The sequence below is a fragment of the Amborella trichopoda genome, chromosome 11 (genome assembly GCF_054954075.1).
Source record: "Amborella trichopoda isolate Santa Cruz 75 chromosome 11, AtrichopodaSantaCruz75HAP2 v2.0, whole genome shotgun sequence".
Taxonomy (NCBI): Eukaryota; Viridiplantae; Streptophyta; class Magnoliopsida; order Amborellales; family Amborellaceae; genus Amborella; species Amborella trichopoda.
This window is the reverse complement of record NC_142346.1, coordinates 6,614,457-6,628,088: the sequence shown is the minus strand read 5'-3', so window position 1 is coordinate 6,628,088 and position 13,632 is coordinate 6,614,457. Positions and strand designations below refer to the sequence as shown.

Sequence of the window (13,632 nt, the reverse complement as noted above, 5' to 3'; positions counted from 1 at the left end):
AACTATTAGGGTTTTGTGAATAAAGTCCCGATTGGTGTGGGGCACATTATTATTTTGCTAGTTTAGGATATACTCTCTCTTGTTATCTTAAGATCAGTTTGTTGTTTACGCCGTTGGTTTGTTGTTATCTTAATAATAGGTTGTTGTGTATTTAAGTTGCCAAGGAATAATAAAATGGATGGGGGTGGCAATGGACCTAGAACGGACCCGAGACCTGATGTATGGAATCGACACGGGTCCAGGTATGAATCTAAGAATTGGACCCAGCAAGTCGAGTTTGGGTCCAATATTTGCACCCGAACACTACTCGTGTCTAGGTTTAGGTCGGATCCAGTCCGACCTGGACCTGACACGAATAGTGTTATTATATAAATAATATTCAATATATAATATTTTAATAATATTTAAATAAATAAATAAATAAAAAATATATATATAGATATATATATATTTAGTTGTAATATTTAAATAATAAATGTATATATTAACATAATATTTATTTATTTATTTAGTTTTTTTTGTTTTTTTGGTCGGGTCCAATTGGGTCGGGTCGGGTCCGGGTCCAAGTCCAATCGAGCCTGATAACTTCAGGTTTGGTCGATGGGTCAGGTCGGGTCCGGGTCCAATTCCAATCGAGTCTGATAACTTCAGGTTTGGTCGGATCTGGGTCGCATAATTTCTTTCGAGTCTGGGTCAAGGTCCGGCCGACCCGACCCATTGCCACCCCAAAAAATCAGATTGGGAAGCTGAAATGCATAAGAAACAATTTGATAGGATGGATGACTGCCCATGTAGCATAGTAAAAAGAGCAAAATTACCAAGAAATCATTGGAAATCTGTACCCAACAGGTCTGATACTTTCAACAATCATAGAAGAGTCCTCAAAAGTCTTAATTTGAGGGTCAATCGAACATCATTTGGCACCATTTACTAAAGAGTCTTGGCTATAGCATCTTATTCATGTGCTACCTGGAGTTATTATTCGCCAAAATACATCAAAACAACAAAAAATAATGTTTTGTTGAGGCCATATCTTCCAATTGCCATGGAGAATTGGGTTGGTTTTTAGATATATTGTTTTATGTCAAAAGAGTTTTCCATCAATATATGTATAGTTTGGATAATGAAGATCTCTAGAGAGAAGTTGGTGGGGGATCACTTTCACATGCTACGAATAGGGTGACCTTTGCTCACACTTAAAGAGGATTTCTCTCAATCTGGGAGGAGTTGTGAGATGAAACTTGGTTGTGCAAACTCCTAACTCATTCCTCTTTCCATCGATATAAGATTAGTTAGGGTTCTTTAGAATATTAATGGCGATTTTGAGACCCATTTACTACTATATTTTATGATGTTGCTAAAATCTTGAATCCACACCCTCAATACTACGGTTTTTTTTAGTAGGATTTGAGGTAAAATGCTCTTAAAGTGAATTTCCTAGAGTCTTATGGAGTTGGAATAATCAAATGCTGATGAAACAATAGCAAAATAAGCAAGAAAAATAGATGGACACATGCATATTGATGAAATTTGCATTCAAACTCCCATGACTCCCTTAAGGACATCAACATCCTTAAAGTACATGAGAAGAACTGAGTTTGTATAATTACTTTGCCTAATCTACATAATTGTCATTATCACTGATAATATTTCATACAGGGAACCAGATAGACACTGTTGTTATCGGCCTTGACTTCCAATACAATTTCAGCCTGCAATTCTCATGTTGAACCTCATAATTTCCAGTAAATAGCCCAACTAAAAGCTTGGCTTGAGATATATTGGAAGCGCTCATGGGTGTGACCTGGAAACCTTGCATAAGAAACCCATAATCCAAGAGCCTCCCTTTCTTCCTCTTATCCAATGGAAACCATTGAAAGCAGTCCAAAATCCTAGGTCCCAAAAATGCTGCCTCAATCATCTCAAGACCCAGTTTGGACCTACTTGGGAAACCATTTAATAGGGACTCAAACAATGCATGGTAATGTTGAAATGCTTCTACAAAGAAATCAACAAAGGATTGTGACAAGACCTTCCCAAAACTAAACAACTCCTCTTGAACCAACACAACCATTCTTGGTTTGAGTTTTCTTACACCTTCCATGAAAGTCTGACGTGAATTTGAATTCCTATAGGGCATATGCAACATGTGCATCATACAATTCACTACGAGTACCTCTCCGGTTTCGAGCCCCTCGAAGCCATTGGCTTTTCCAACCAAGATTTGATCAAACCTGGAAAAGAGTAACTTTAATATCAGGAAAATTTGGCAGCTTAACTTTGTGATTGATAATACATGTACAACTATTATGATTAGTGTAACAAAAATTTTAGTAACTTTTTTGGTTGGTTGAACTTTGTTTGCATATTGAACAACCAATGAGATTGGAACCCTCGACCATTGTCTTGCAATCTCAGCTCCATATGAAGGATAAGTGATGTTTCGTTCATGGAACAGTGTGTTATGATCCATATGATTCTTACTATGATCCATATGATCATGGGTGAACTGTGGTCTTAAGTGTTATCGACAGTAACGGAGAGTGGGGTCCCACAAGAAAATGACATTACCCAAGTTGTAGGCCCAACACTCCCCCCATCACCATCCATCCTTATATTAGAGGATGATAGACACTGATTACCATAGCTTTTCAAGATCATAGAGATCCATCCTAGTATGTGTCCCTTCTTTCATAAACATAACTATGGTACCCACTTTCCTAGATTTTACCCCACAACATCAGAGCACAGAAGACTAACTTACCAAAAAAAAGGGCTCAGAACGCTTAAAAAACTAAAAGTGAAAGAAGAAAAGATGCAAATAGTCAGACCTAAAAGGCAAACCAATTGAATTTGCAAACTCTCCAAGTCTTCGTCCGGTTGTTTGGTTTGAAGCCCAATTTCTATCCACTTGCGTAGAGTCTACAATTGCTGTGATTCTAAGAAAGGCTTCATTTCTCAATGCAAGCTCTACCATTAATGGTGGCCATTGGATCCCTTCCATTATGTCAAAGTCTATAATATGAATGCCTGTAACTCCATGGGTCCCTTCTAAAATGGCCTGATTTGCAGTAAAATGTGCGAATTTTATGTAAGGTGTGAGATCTTGAAGCACCTCAAAAGCTTGCAAACTTTCATTAATAATGGGACCGGGCTCAACATGTGTTTCCATTCTGGTAATTCTACTACTAAGGCTTTGGGTGAAATAGAAAATCAATCTGTTAAATGGGTAGTCTCCATTTTCTAGCTCTGGTGAAAGAGAACTAAGCTTGGGTAAAATGGTAGAGGCTACTTGTATATTACCTGTTGCAACTGCTTCTACTGCTGATAATAACATATCAGTTAAGTTGCTGCCACTTGTATTAGATGCATTATGGAATTCTTCTGTAATAAAATTGAGGGATTCTTCCTGATTCAGCTCAGTAATGGGCTCTACGTGGCTTTGAAAATGATCTTGAAATGGAGGAGAAGCTACGAGTGGAGCTGCATCAGATATGGGAAAATCTGGGTTTTCATCGAAATCAAGGAATACATTGTCAAAAGTATCAGTTACAGGAAATTCGGGTCCTTCTGGTGCAAATAAGATATCATCAAGAGGGTCTATGTCTTCGAATTCTCTGTTTTTTGGATGAAGTAAGAGATGGGTTTGCTCAAACTCCATGAATTCAGACAATGCTGATTGCAAATGGAAATCATATGGCAAATAGCTGCTTGTCTCCATTGCTAAAGCTGTGGAGCTCAAGCTGCAAGTCTTGTGAGGTTAAGGCTCAGCTCTCATGAATTTATATACCATGGTTGCCCAAAGAGGAACTTGCATGGTTTTCTTATTGGATAGAAACAGAATAAATAATAAAAGAAACTCCTGTCTCTACCCAACCAGACAGTCCCCATTGAGGCTCTCTCTCTCTCTCTGGTAGGTGTTGAGGTCCTGTTTGGACTGGAGATTCCTGCAAATTTGGTTTCATTTCTGGGGAGCTGTGTGTTACTAAATAATAAACCTTTGATATTTTAAGTACGTAGAAAAGAGATGGAAGTTGCAGACTGCAATCCTTGATATTTTAGGAATTGAAAGAAGAGAAAGAAATTGCAGAGCACTGGGATGATGTATGCAATGTCTAGTCATGTTAGAAAGTGGGGAGTATTAAAAATTGGGATTAAATAAAGATTGAAAGCACCTTTCAGCTTGTTTGATAGTGAAGAAGAACTACAAGCAGTAGAAAACCAGACACTGAACAGAAGATTCCATTACTCTTCATTGTTGAATTGGCTTCCAGATTCCATTATTCTTCATTGTTGAATTGGCTTCCCTACTGGTGACCTATTATTTGGGATTATAATTTAATTTTAGAGACAACATTCACCCACTATGTAAAATGCATACTCTTTAGGGTCTTCACCAGTAGGACTGATAACGGGCTGGGCCTGCCCTAGTCCCCATAGGGCTGGGCCTGCCCTAGCCCCCATAGGGCCAGCCGGCCTTGGCCTAGGGCCGGCCGGCCTTGGCCTGAGGCCGGGCCGGGCCGGGCCAAATAAAAGAAAAGAAAAAACAAACAAAAAGAGGGATGGCGTAGACCTCGCATAGCCCTACCCTCGGGCCATCCAGGCCAAATAAAAGAAGAAAAAAAAACAAAGAAAAAGAGGGATGGCGCAGATGTGGCCTAGCCCTACCCTCAGGCCGCGGTTGTCCAGCTCTGGCTCAGCCTCAGGTGCATTTTGTAGCCCAAGCTCTAGTTTTTTTTGGGTTGAGCCACCTGACCTATTGCCACCCTTATTCACCATCCATTGAAACGATTTCATCTAGTCAACAAGATTATCTTAGGCTCTTTAAAGCAAATTGGCCGTCCAAAGAAAAGTATACAAAGAGACCATTTACTTTTAATATAAGGAGGTCACAATTATTCTTGTCTATCAGATTTTAAATCTAAAGGGTTGTGAGTGCGTCATTGACTAAATTCAAAGTTCAAATTTTTTTTTTTCAAACTTTGTGACAGATCACAAGCCATCCAATTTGATATTTAGTGGCCAATAACAATTGTGACCTCTTTGTAATAAAGATTAGGGATTTTATACATGACCATTTAGCTTGGGTATAGGGACGTCACAATTACTTACAACTATCCGATGTGAAATCTGATAGCTTGGGTGTATCATAAAGTTTGAAAAAAATTTTTTTGAACTTTGAGTTTGGCCAATGAAATAAATGCAACCATCCAATTTCACATCCAGTGGTCAAGGTTAATTGTAAACGCTTTGTACCAAATGTAAATGGTCTTATATATACTTTCTCTAAAGATAGATGATCTCCTACTATAAAATATCAATAAAGAAATACAGGCATGACTCTAAATTGCGAGAAGATTATATGCTTCCACTCCCTTGATTAATATTGGGAGTAACATTTAGACACAAATTTTGGGTATAATTTTCTCGGTTTAGTGACCAATTTAGATAAAAAAGGAAAATATTTCGCATTCCTTATATGTTCATAAAAAATAACTTTCTCAGTTAAGCAGAGACCATAAATTTTTGACATGCAAATTGAATTGTTAAAAAACCTAGGATTCATATTCATTTTTTGAAAATACTCATGCAGAATTTCTAAAGTAGATTCCCAACTTGAAATTGAACAACAAAAACTTCATGAGCAGGTATTTTGCCCAAGTACGTCTGGCCAGGTGCCCAAGCCCCGCCCAGTTAAAACTAGGATCTGGGCCACAAACCGTGGCCCAGTGATCGGCCCAAGGCTAGGGCCGGAGCCAAGCAAAGGGCTTGGGCCACAGCCAGGCCAACCTAACCCTATGCTGATTTGGGCCGGGCCTGGCATAGGCGAAGTCTTCTTTGGCCCAATCAAGGTCAGACCAGACTCAGGCTCGCCCTTTAAAGACTAGGGCCGAGCTAGAGCCGGGGCTGGACCGGACAGTTGGTTATGCCCATGCCCGAGGGAGTCATTTGAGATATGTTCGGTGTTGGGCCCAACGTGCTTTGCATTGGTCGGTGATAGCAAGTGGCATCTCGCGGTTTCGCACGTTTAAAAGCATTATTTATTATTAGTTTTGGAAGCGGGTGGTCACGGCTCCAAAGCACCAAGACTTTGGAGGCCTTTTAAATCATCATATTTAAGGTAAAAATACAAAAAAGTTTAGGGAAACTTTTTTTTATATTTAAAAGTAATCACATGTTTCATATTTTACAATTAAGTCTTTTGTTTTTTGACATAAAGAATATTTTATTTTTATTTCTTTTTTTATATATCAGATTAACATCAAATATAATATGTCCATATTTCTCATCATCATATATTTAAAAAAATATTAAAAATAATTTCAAATAAATAAAATTATGAAACTACTTATGAATAATATAGGTTCTTTGGGAAAAAAATAATCTAAAAAGCTAAGGTTCTTTAGTAAAACAAATAAAGTTGCATCTTGGTATCTATATAGAAAATGCAGTCTGGGCGGCAAAAAAAATTCTGAAATTGATCACCTCGATCTTTGCAATTTAACATCATCGTTAAGGTATTTTTCCAACTAATTGGGGTCGGCTACACAAATCTTAATTCATTATTCAACTCTATTAAGAGTCATATCCTCATTGAGGTCATAAACCCCATATATTTTCTCACTACTTCCAACTATATCCTTTGGGGCCTACTCGTTGCTTTTTTTTAGCCTTCCACTTCAACTAACTCACAGCTCCTAATAAGTATTGTATTGGGTTTGCGCTAGATCTTTATAATTATAGCAAAGAAGAACAAATTTTATATCTTGAAAATAGTGTATCTTGTAACATTTTTTATGCTTACAGTTATACCCGATTTCTACCATTTTAGAAGTTTTGAATTTGATAATGAAAGACGAAAATGGAATTGCTGGCCCATATAGTTTGATGTACGGGTTTACTTTTTAATGAAGGATTATGTTTTGGTCTGTCAACTGACTCACTATTCATGTGCGATCTCCTTTCAAAACACATCATAGAGATTGATTTTAGATCTCAGTTAACAAGTCGATAATCGCCACCTTGAAAATTGTGCTTTGGAAAAATAAATAAATACGTTTTAAATCTTAAAAATATATGATGGTAAGCTTTGTTTTTATATCATTTTTAGATTTTTTTTTATTTCTTCGAAGATAAATCGAGTTTAAGGTCCATACTTTTTTCCAGTTTCATGATTATGGTGTCCAAGATTACTTTTGACATTTCAAATCCAAAATTTCTCTCTAATGCATGAATTTTAGAAAGAGGTGAAATCTTCAAAACTTTTTGCTAATAGAATTGGCCGGTATCCCAAAACCCCTTTTATTTATTTTTAGCTTTTTTAATTCGTTTTTGGATTTCTAAGTGTGTTGTAGTCTTTAAAACCCCATTAAAATTTATTTCATTTTAATTTTTATTAAAAAACATTTTTACAACTAAGCCCACCGATCGATGATTCAGGCATCCCAAGCCAATTCGGGCTCGATGGGTGTGTGATCCAGCCCACCAGTCCAGATTCTAAGACACTAGTGGATACTAATAAAAGAACCAAGTTCTGAAGTTCTTAAGTTCTCAAGTCCTAGTCAAGCGTAGTGGCAGTTGCCTTGTTTTTCTTATGGGATGCATTTCCCAACCCATTCAAGGGAGCCTTCATTTAAATTAAAATGCATTATATTAAGCAATTGCCTTGTTTTTCTTATGGGATGCATTTCCTAACGCATTCAAAGGGCGCCTTCATTTAAATTAAAATGCATTATGTTAAGGGTGAGGTTTTAGTTGCAACTTTAAACAATCAGAGTAAACTATACCTCCAAATTTCATTATAAGATGTAATTTTAGTATTAAATTTTTTTAAGATGACCCAAGAATTTATTTTCATCTCTAATTATAAAATTTGAAACTCAAAAAATGATTCAAATCAAGCAGATCTATAAACACATGAAAATATTGAAAATAGATGGTCTAGATAATGTGTTGCAAGATGTACTATCTTTTATATTCAATTTTTTTTTTTTTTTTTTAAGTATCCATTGATCTCGATGTTGAGATAATCAATTAGATGATTTTCCAATATCAAAATAGCCTTTTCCGATGGATTTTTGAGATACACCTTAATTATGTAGAACTTTTTCCTTATATTAAGGTAAAAAAAATTCCAGCAATCACCGCAAGAGAGACAAATCGTGCTCTTAGTGTGCATCCACACCTATGCTATATTTTAAACTTTGTCCACCCCTGCAAATATTTTAAGTTCATATAATATGTATGCCCTTCTTGATTGGTGACTACTTCACAAATAGGATAGACATGTCATTGCCATATAATGCATCCAACTTAATAAAACAAGCTTTAAGCTCCATTTAATTCTTAATCAATGCGTAATATACTAATTGTTTGACTCTCAACCAAGTCGAAATTTCACATTATTTATCCTGCCACAATTTTTATCTTAATTTATCTTTTTCCGTTTCTTTTTTTGGGCTAAATAACCACATTTATGATGCTCAATAAATAAATAATGGCAAGTCGAAGCCGGATATGTTAAAGGAAAGGAGTAGTAAAAAGTGATTTAAAAATTAGGCATGCTATGCAATGATTAAGACCAATAACCTAAACACCCAACTCAGTAGATACGTCACTTCCCTTAAACAGGAACAAGCTCTGTAAAAGGATAAATTTTGGAACCTAAACGCAATTAAAGAGCCTAATTTAAGGCAAAGCAGTCCATTATCCACATAATAAAGAAAAAGGTTTAGATTCCGACAACCCATGAATCCTATCTAAGCTTAGGGTTTATTGTATCTAGTGAAAGATGATCCATAAGCTAAGAATTCTACAGTGCAAAGATAACTTCAAAATCATCATATGAAACCCTAATAATATTATCCCTGCCTACCATACAAAGCCCCCTTAAACATCATATATCCATGTTTTTAGGGATTACTTTGTGTCTAATGGGAGATGCGCCCTAACCATAGAATCCTACTAACCTAAAACATAGACTTAGGGCTGGCAATGGGCCGGACGGCCTGGCCAGCACCCTGTCCCAAAAAGGTCGGGCCTGGGCCATAAACTGTGGCCTGAGGGCCGAGCTAGGGCCAATTCGGCCTGGCCCTCTTTTTGTTGTTGTTTTTTTTTTTCCTCTAATGTTTTTTGGCTGGGCTCATTGCCACCCTTATATCAAAACCACCTCACTAATGGCCTCAAACGCACAACCAATATGCTAGTGACATGTGCATTGATTAGACCAGAAATAAATTTTAAATATTTGATTAATAGTTATTTTAATTTTAATGTTAAGCAATTCAGTTGCTGTTTATTTTTAATGTAGCATTTTTATTTTTTAACATTTTTGGATAAGCTAAATAATATTAAATAAGACCCTATACGTATTAATAAGTAAGTTATAAAATCTCTTTCTTATCAAGATTTTTTTTATTTTTTCTCCTTTCTTCTATTTCTTCTCATTAAATAAGATCCTATATTTCGTATGAATAAGTAACTTATAAAATCTCTTTCTATGCTTGTTATCAAGTTTTATTTTTTTTGGCTTTCTTCTATTTCTTCTTGATAACAATTTTTTTTAAAAAAATAAAAATAATTGAAGAATAGCATTACTTGGGAGAGTGCATGACATTAATGGGGTTTGGAATGAGATGGAGATTATGGATTATAGGTTGTCTCTCATCAGTACACTTCTGTTTTGGCAGGCACTTGGCTACTTTAAATTCACATGGGGTTTGAAATTGGGAGAATTCTCTATCACCTATTATCCATACATTAATAACATTAATAGCAGAATACTTGAACTTGATGCTGAATAGTGTGGTCAATAATGGAATGCTGCAGGGAATGTATGTGATGCAAATAAAAAGAGGGATTGTTTAATTTTTTATTTTATATTTCTTATGATTTTAGGAATAGCAAGTGCATTGGAATAAGTTAGAATAGCAATTGTGCTGGGATAAATTAGGTGGAACGTGAGTTTTATGGCGTGAGTTTTAGTAGGGGCCTAAGTTGTGGTTTAAGAAATAGCTTCTCTTTTAAGATAAGTAAAACTTATCTTTTAGAAAGAGAAGATAACAAGAGATTTAGAGAGATAATTGGAGATAGAAATAGCATGTGAGAGATAAATATAAGATATATATGGAGAATAGAAAGTGAGAGAGTTTTGTGAGTTATTTATTTTATCTTCTAAGTGTATTTAAAGGAAAGAGTCCCTCATTGTAAACAATATAGAGATTTAGAGTTTAGTAAAGAGTTGATCTTGTGAAAAGATCTTTTGGGGTAGATTCTATTGTAGACCTTCAGAGAGGATATATTCTTTCACCATTTATTATTAGTTTTATTTCAATTATTTCTTCCCTCATTTTCCCTGCATCTATATGCTATCCCAAAGGATCCCACAATTGCGCACTTACAACACGTTGATTATACATTGCTACTTACGAAAGCTAATTGGGAGCAAATTTAGCATATATGGTTATTTTTGAAATGTTAGCAGTTAGTTTCAGTGGCTAGAATTAGAATTAAGATGAGCAATACTAAGTTGATTGGCATTAACTGCAGAGAAAGAGAGATTCAACAATGGGCACAATATTTGCGGTGTGAAAGTGAATGCTTGCCATGAAAATACATTCGGATTCCTCTATAGAGTGGCATGCTTTCTAGATCTTGTAGGAACCCAACTTTATGGAGATTCCATAATAAACTGGATAGGTGGAAGACCATATATTTATATTTGGGGAGGAGAATCGCCCAGATTAGGGCTACTCTGGCTAATCTTCCGGTCTACTATTTTTCCTTATTCAGAGCCCCCTCATGGCTGATTAAGAATCTTGAAGCTTTGATGAGGTGCATCTTGTGAAGTAGGTAGCGGAAAAAAGTAAATTATATCTAGTTAGATAGAGCATTATGTGCCTTACAAAGAATGAAGATGGGTTGGGGATAAAGGAACTTAATACTATTCAATAACGCATTGCTCAACAAGTGGTGATGGAGATTGGGACATGCAATAATCAACTATGGAAAGAGGTACTGTACAATAAATACGAAAGAAATAACAAAACAATCAAGGGAGTCAATAATGATATTTCTCAACTAAAATGAAACAAGTAATACTGTGGTCTATAATCCCTTGGGCATAAGCTATGAAAGAGCATAAAGATGTTGTTGGTACGTGTGTGTGGCCATGGGGCCTTTAAACGTGTAATATTTCTCTATCTTATAATTTAATGATTATCACCAAAAAAAGGGAGGCTTCTTAAAGAGAAAGTGTCGTTATCTAACGGCTAGAAAGTAACTACTTACTTCCTAGGATTATAGGGCCACGTTTTTTCAGAGATTTCAGGAGGAAGCCGAACATTGGATAATGACCTCCTCCATCCCTCTTTAAGAAGGGTTTCATGGCCGTTGAGAGGGATAACGAAATTTACAGAGTTCTCATCGTTCTGATAAAAGCCTGATCTTTGCAATCGATAGTCTAAAGACACTGCCCCTAATCCTAGGAGTGGGTCCATCTCTTTCCTCAAGTGTTTTCAACATTGGTATCAGAGCAGGTTGTGGAAGCGTGGTGTGCTCATAACTTATAGCAATGCGAAAATAAACTGTTCGAGAAAATTTTTCTTTGAAGTTGCAGCTCATTGAGAGTCGGCAAACTTATTGATTTAGCTAGCAGACAACCTTTTCTTAAACACAATTAAATTTGTTTTTGAACTTTTAGGTATTATCTAAAAATTTAAAATGACATCTAGGCTAGTCATGTCATAATTATCGAAACTTGAAAATATCAATGGGACCAGTTTTCCTATGTGGAAAGGAAAAATTGGATATATTCTTTTTTAAGTTAGGGTAGATTATGTCCTAGAAACATAACCACCAGTTTTAGAGCCTAATGCCAATGGTCAAGCCAGAAGGAGACTTGAAAAATGGTTAGAAGATGACAAAGTAGCTAGGACTACTATGTTGAGCTTTATGGAAAATGATTTAATTAGAGTATTTGAGGATTACACCACAACTCAAAGTATGATAGGCGCCCTATCTGAAAAGTATGGGACTACTTTTGAGACCCATGTACAATTGTTGTTAGAAAAATACAATTCTTGCAGAATGAAAGAAACGGACTCAGTGACCGAGCATGTCAATAAAATGACAGTGCTCGCAAAAGATCTTGCTGCAGCTGGGAATCCAGTCCCCGGTCGCATGCAAGTGTCCATTGTCCTTAACAGTCTCCCTCCATCTTAAGAATCTGTTGTAATTGCATTGAACCATTCTGCACAAGGGATAACCATGTTAAATCTTCCCATGTATCTTAATATTGAAGCTGAGAGAAGAATGATGAAGAAGTCAAATGAGCTCCAATTTGCCCAAAGTTCATCTTCTCAGATCCTCAAGAAACCTTTCAATTATCAGAAAAATACTAGGTATAAGGGAATGAGTAAAAATTTTAAAAATCAAAAGAATAAGGTTGAGAAGACCTGTTTTTATTGTAAAGAAATTGAGCACATCAAGTTTAATTGTCTTAAGCAGAAAAAATAAAAATAGGAACCAAAATAACAACTCTGTTCGAAATAATCAGAATAAGAGAAAGACTTGAACTGCGTAGTCCTAAAATCAATAGTTGCCGATCATGACCTGAGAAATTGGTGGGTCGGCTTAGCCTTCACTCGACATGTCTCAAGGACCAAGGATGGATTCAGATAATTGAAAGAGATTGCAGCCGGTAACCAGCAGATTTATATGAGAAATGACACCTACTGCGATGTACTAAGTGTTGGTACTTTCAAGCTGTGTTTACCAGAAGGAACACATCTCTTATTGACTGATACATTGTATGCGCCCAATATGAGGCGCAATTTGATTTCTGTCCTAAGGCTAGATGACAAGGGTAATGAGGTTCAAGTCTGGTCGGGTTACCATTGGAAAACATTCTAGAGCTTTGATGTACGGTACTAAAGTAGACAATTTGTACATACTGAATATTAATGAAAGTTCATCATTTCTAGTTATATTGATGCTTCTTTTGATGCTTTTATGTATGGATGATCCATATTTATCACTTAAAATTAGGACATATAAATAAAGACAAAATGAATCAAATAGTTAAAAGAACCTCGCTCCCCAATTTAGGAGAAATTGTGTTCGAAACATACGAGCCATGTATTTTTGGTAAATTAACTAAGAAGCATTTTTTTAAAGGGCAAAGGTCTAGTAAACTGCTTAGTATTGTTCACTCTGATATATGTAGCCCTTAAATGTGAAAACACATAGAGGTATGGAATATTTCGTAACATTTCTAGACGATTATTCACGTTATGGATATGTATACCTAATTAGTAAGAAATCAGATGCATTAAAAACATTTAAAGAATATAAAGCTGAGGTAGAAAGTCAGTTAGGTAGACATATTAAAATTCTTCGAACAGATAGGGGAGGTGAATATTGCTCCGCCTTAGTTTTTGAATTTTGTAAGGAGCATGGTATAATTCACCAAACAACTATGCCATATACACCACAACAAAATGGTGTAGCTGAAAGGAGAAATAGAACTTTAATGGACATGGTTAGGTCCATGATGAGGCACTCAAATTTGTCATCTCATTTTTGGGGTGAGGCTCTCAACACTGTAATATATATCATTAATCGTGTTCCAAC

General features: G+C 36.0%; 1 protein-coding gene across 1 annotated transcript; it reads right to left on the bottom strand.

Annotated features, from left to right (window-relative positions):
* Positions 1-1,651: 1,651 nt before the first annotated feature.
* On the bottom strand, positions 1,652-3,721 carry LOC18444325 (protein NODULATION SIGNALING PATHWAY 2). The gene is made up of 3 exons (XM_011628867.1): positions 2,832-3,721; positions 2,643-2,720; positions 1,652-2,234 (listed from the first exon to the last, which is right to left on the bottom strand). The coding sequence occupies exons 1-3, from the start codon at positions 3,719-3,721 to the stop codon at positions 1,652-1,654; spliced, it is 1,551 nt and encodes a 516-aa protein (XP_011627169.1).
* Between the last annotated feature and the right edge of the window lie 9,911 nt (positions 3,722-13,632).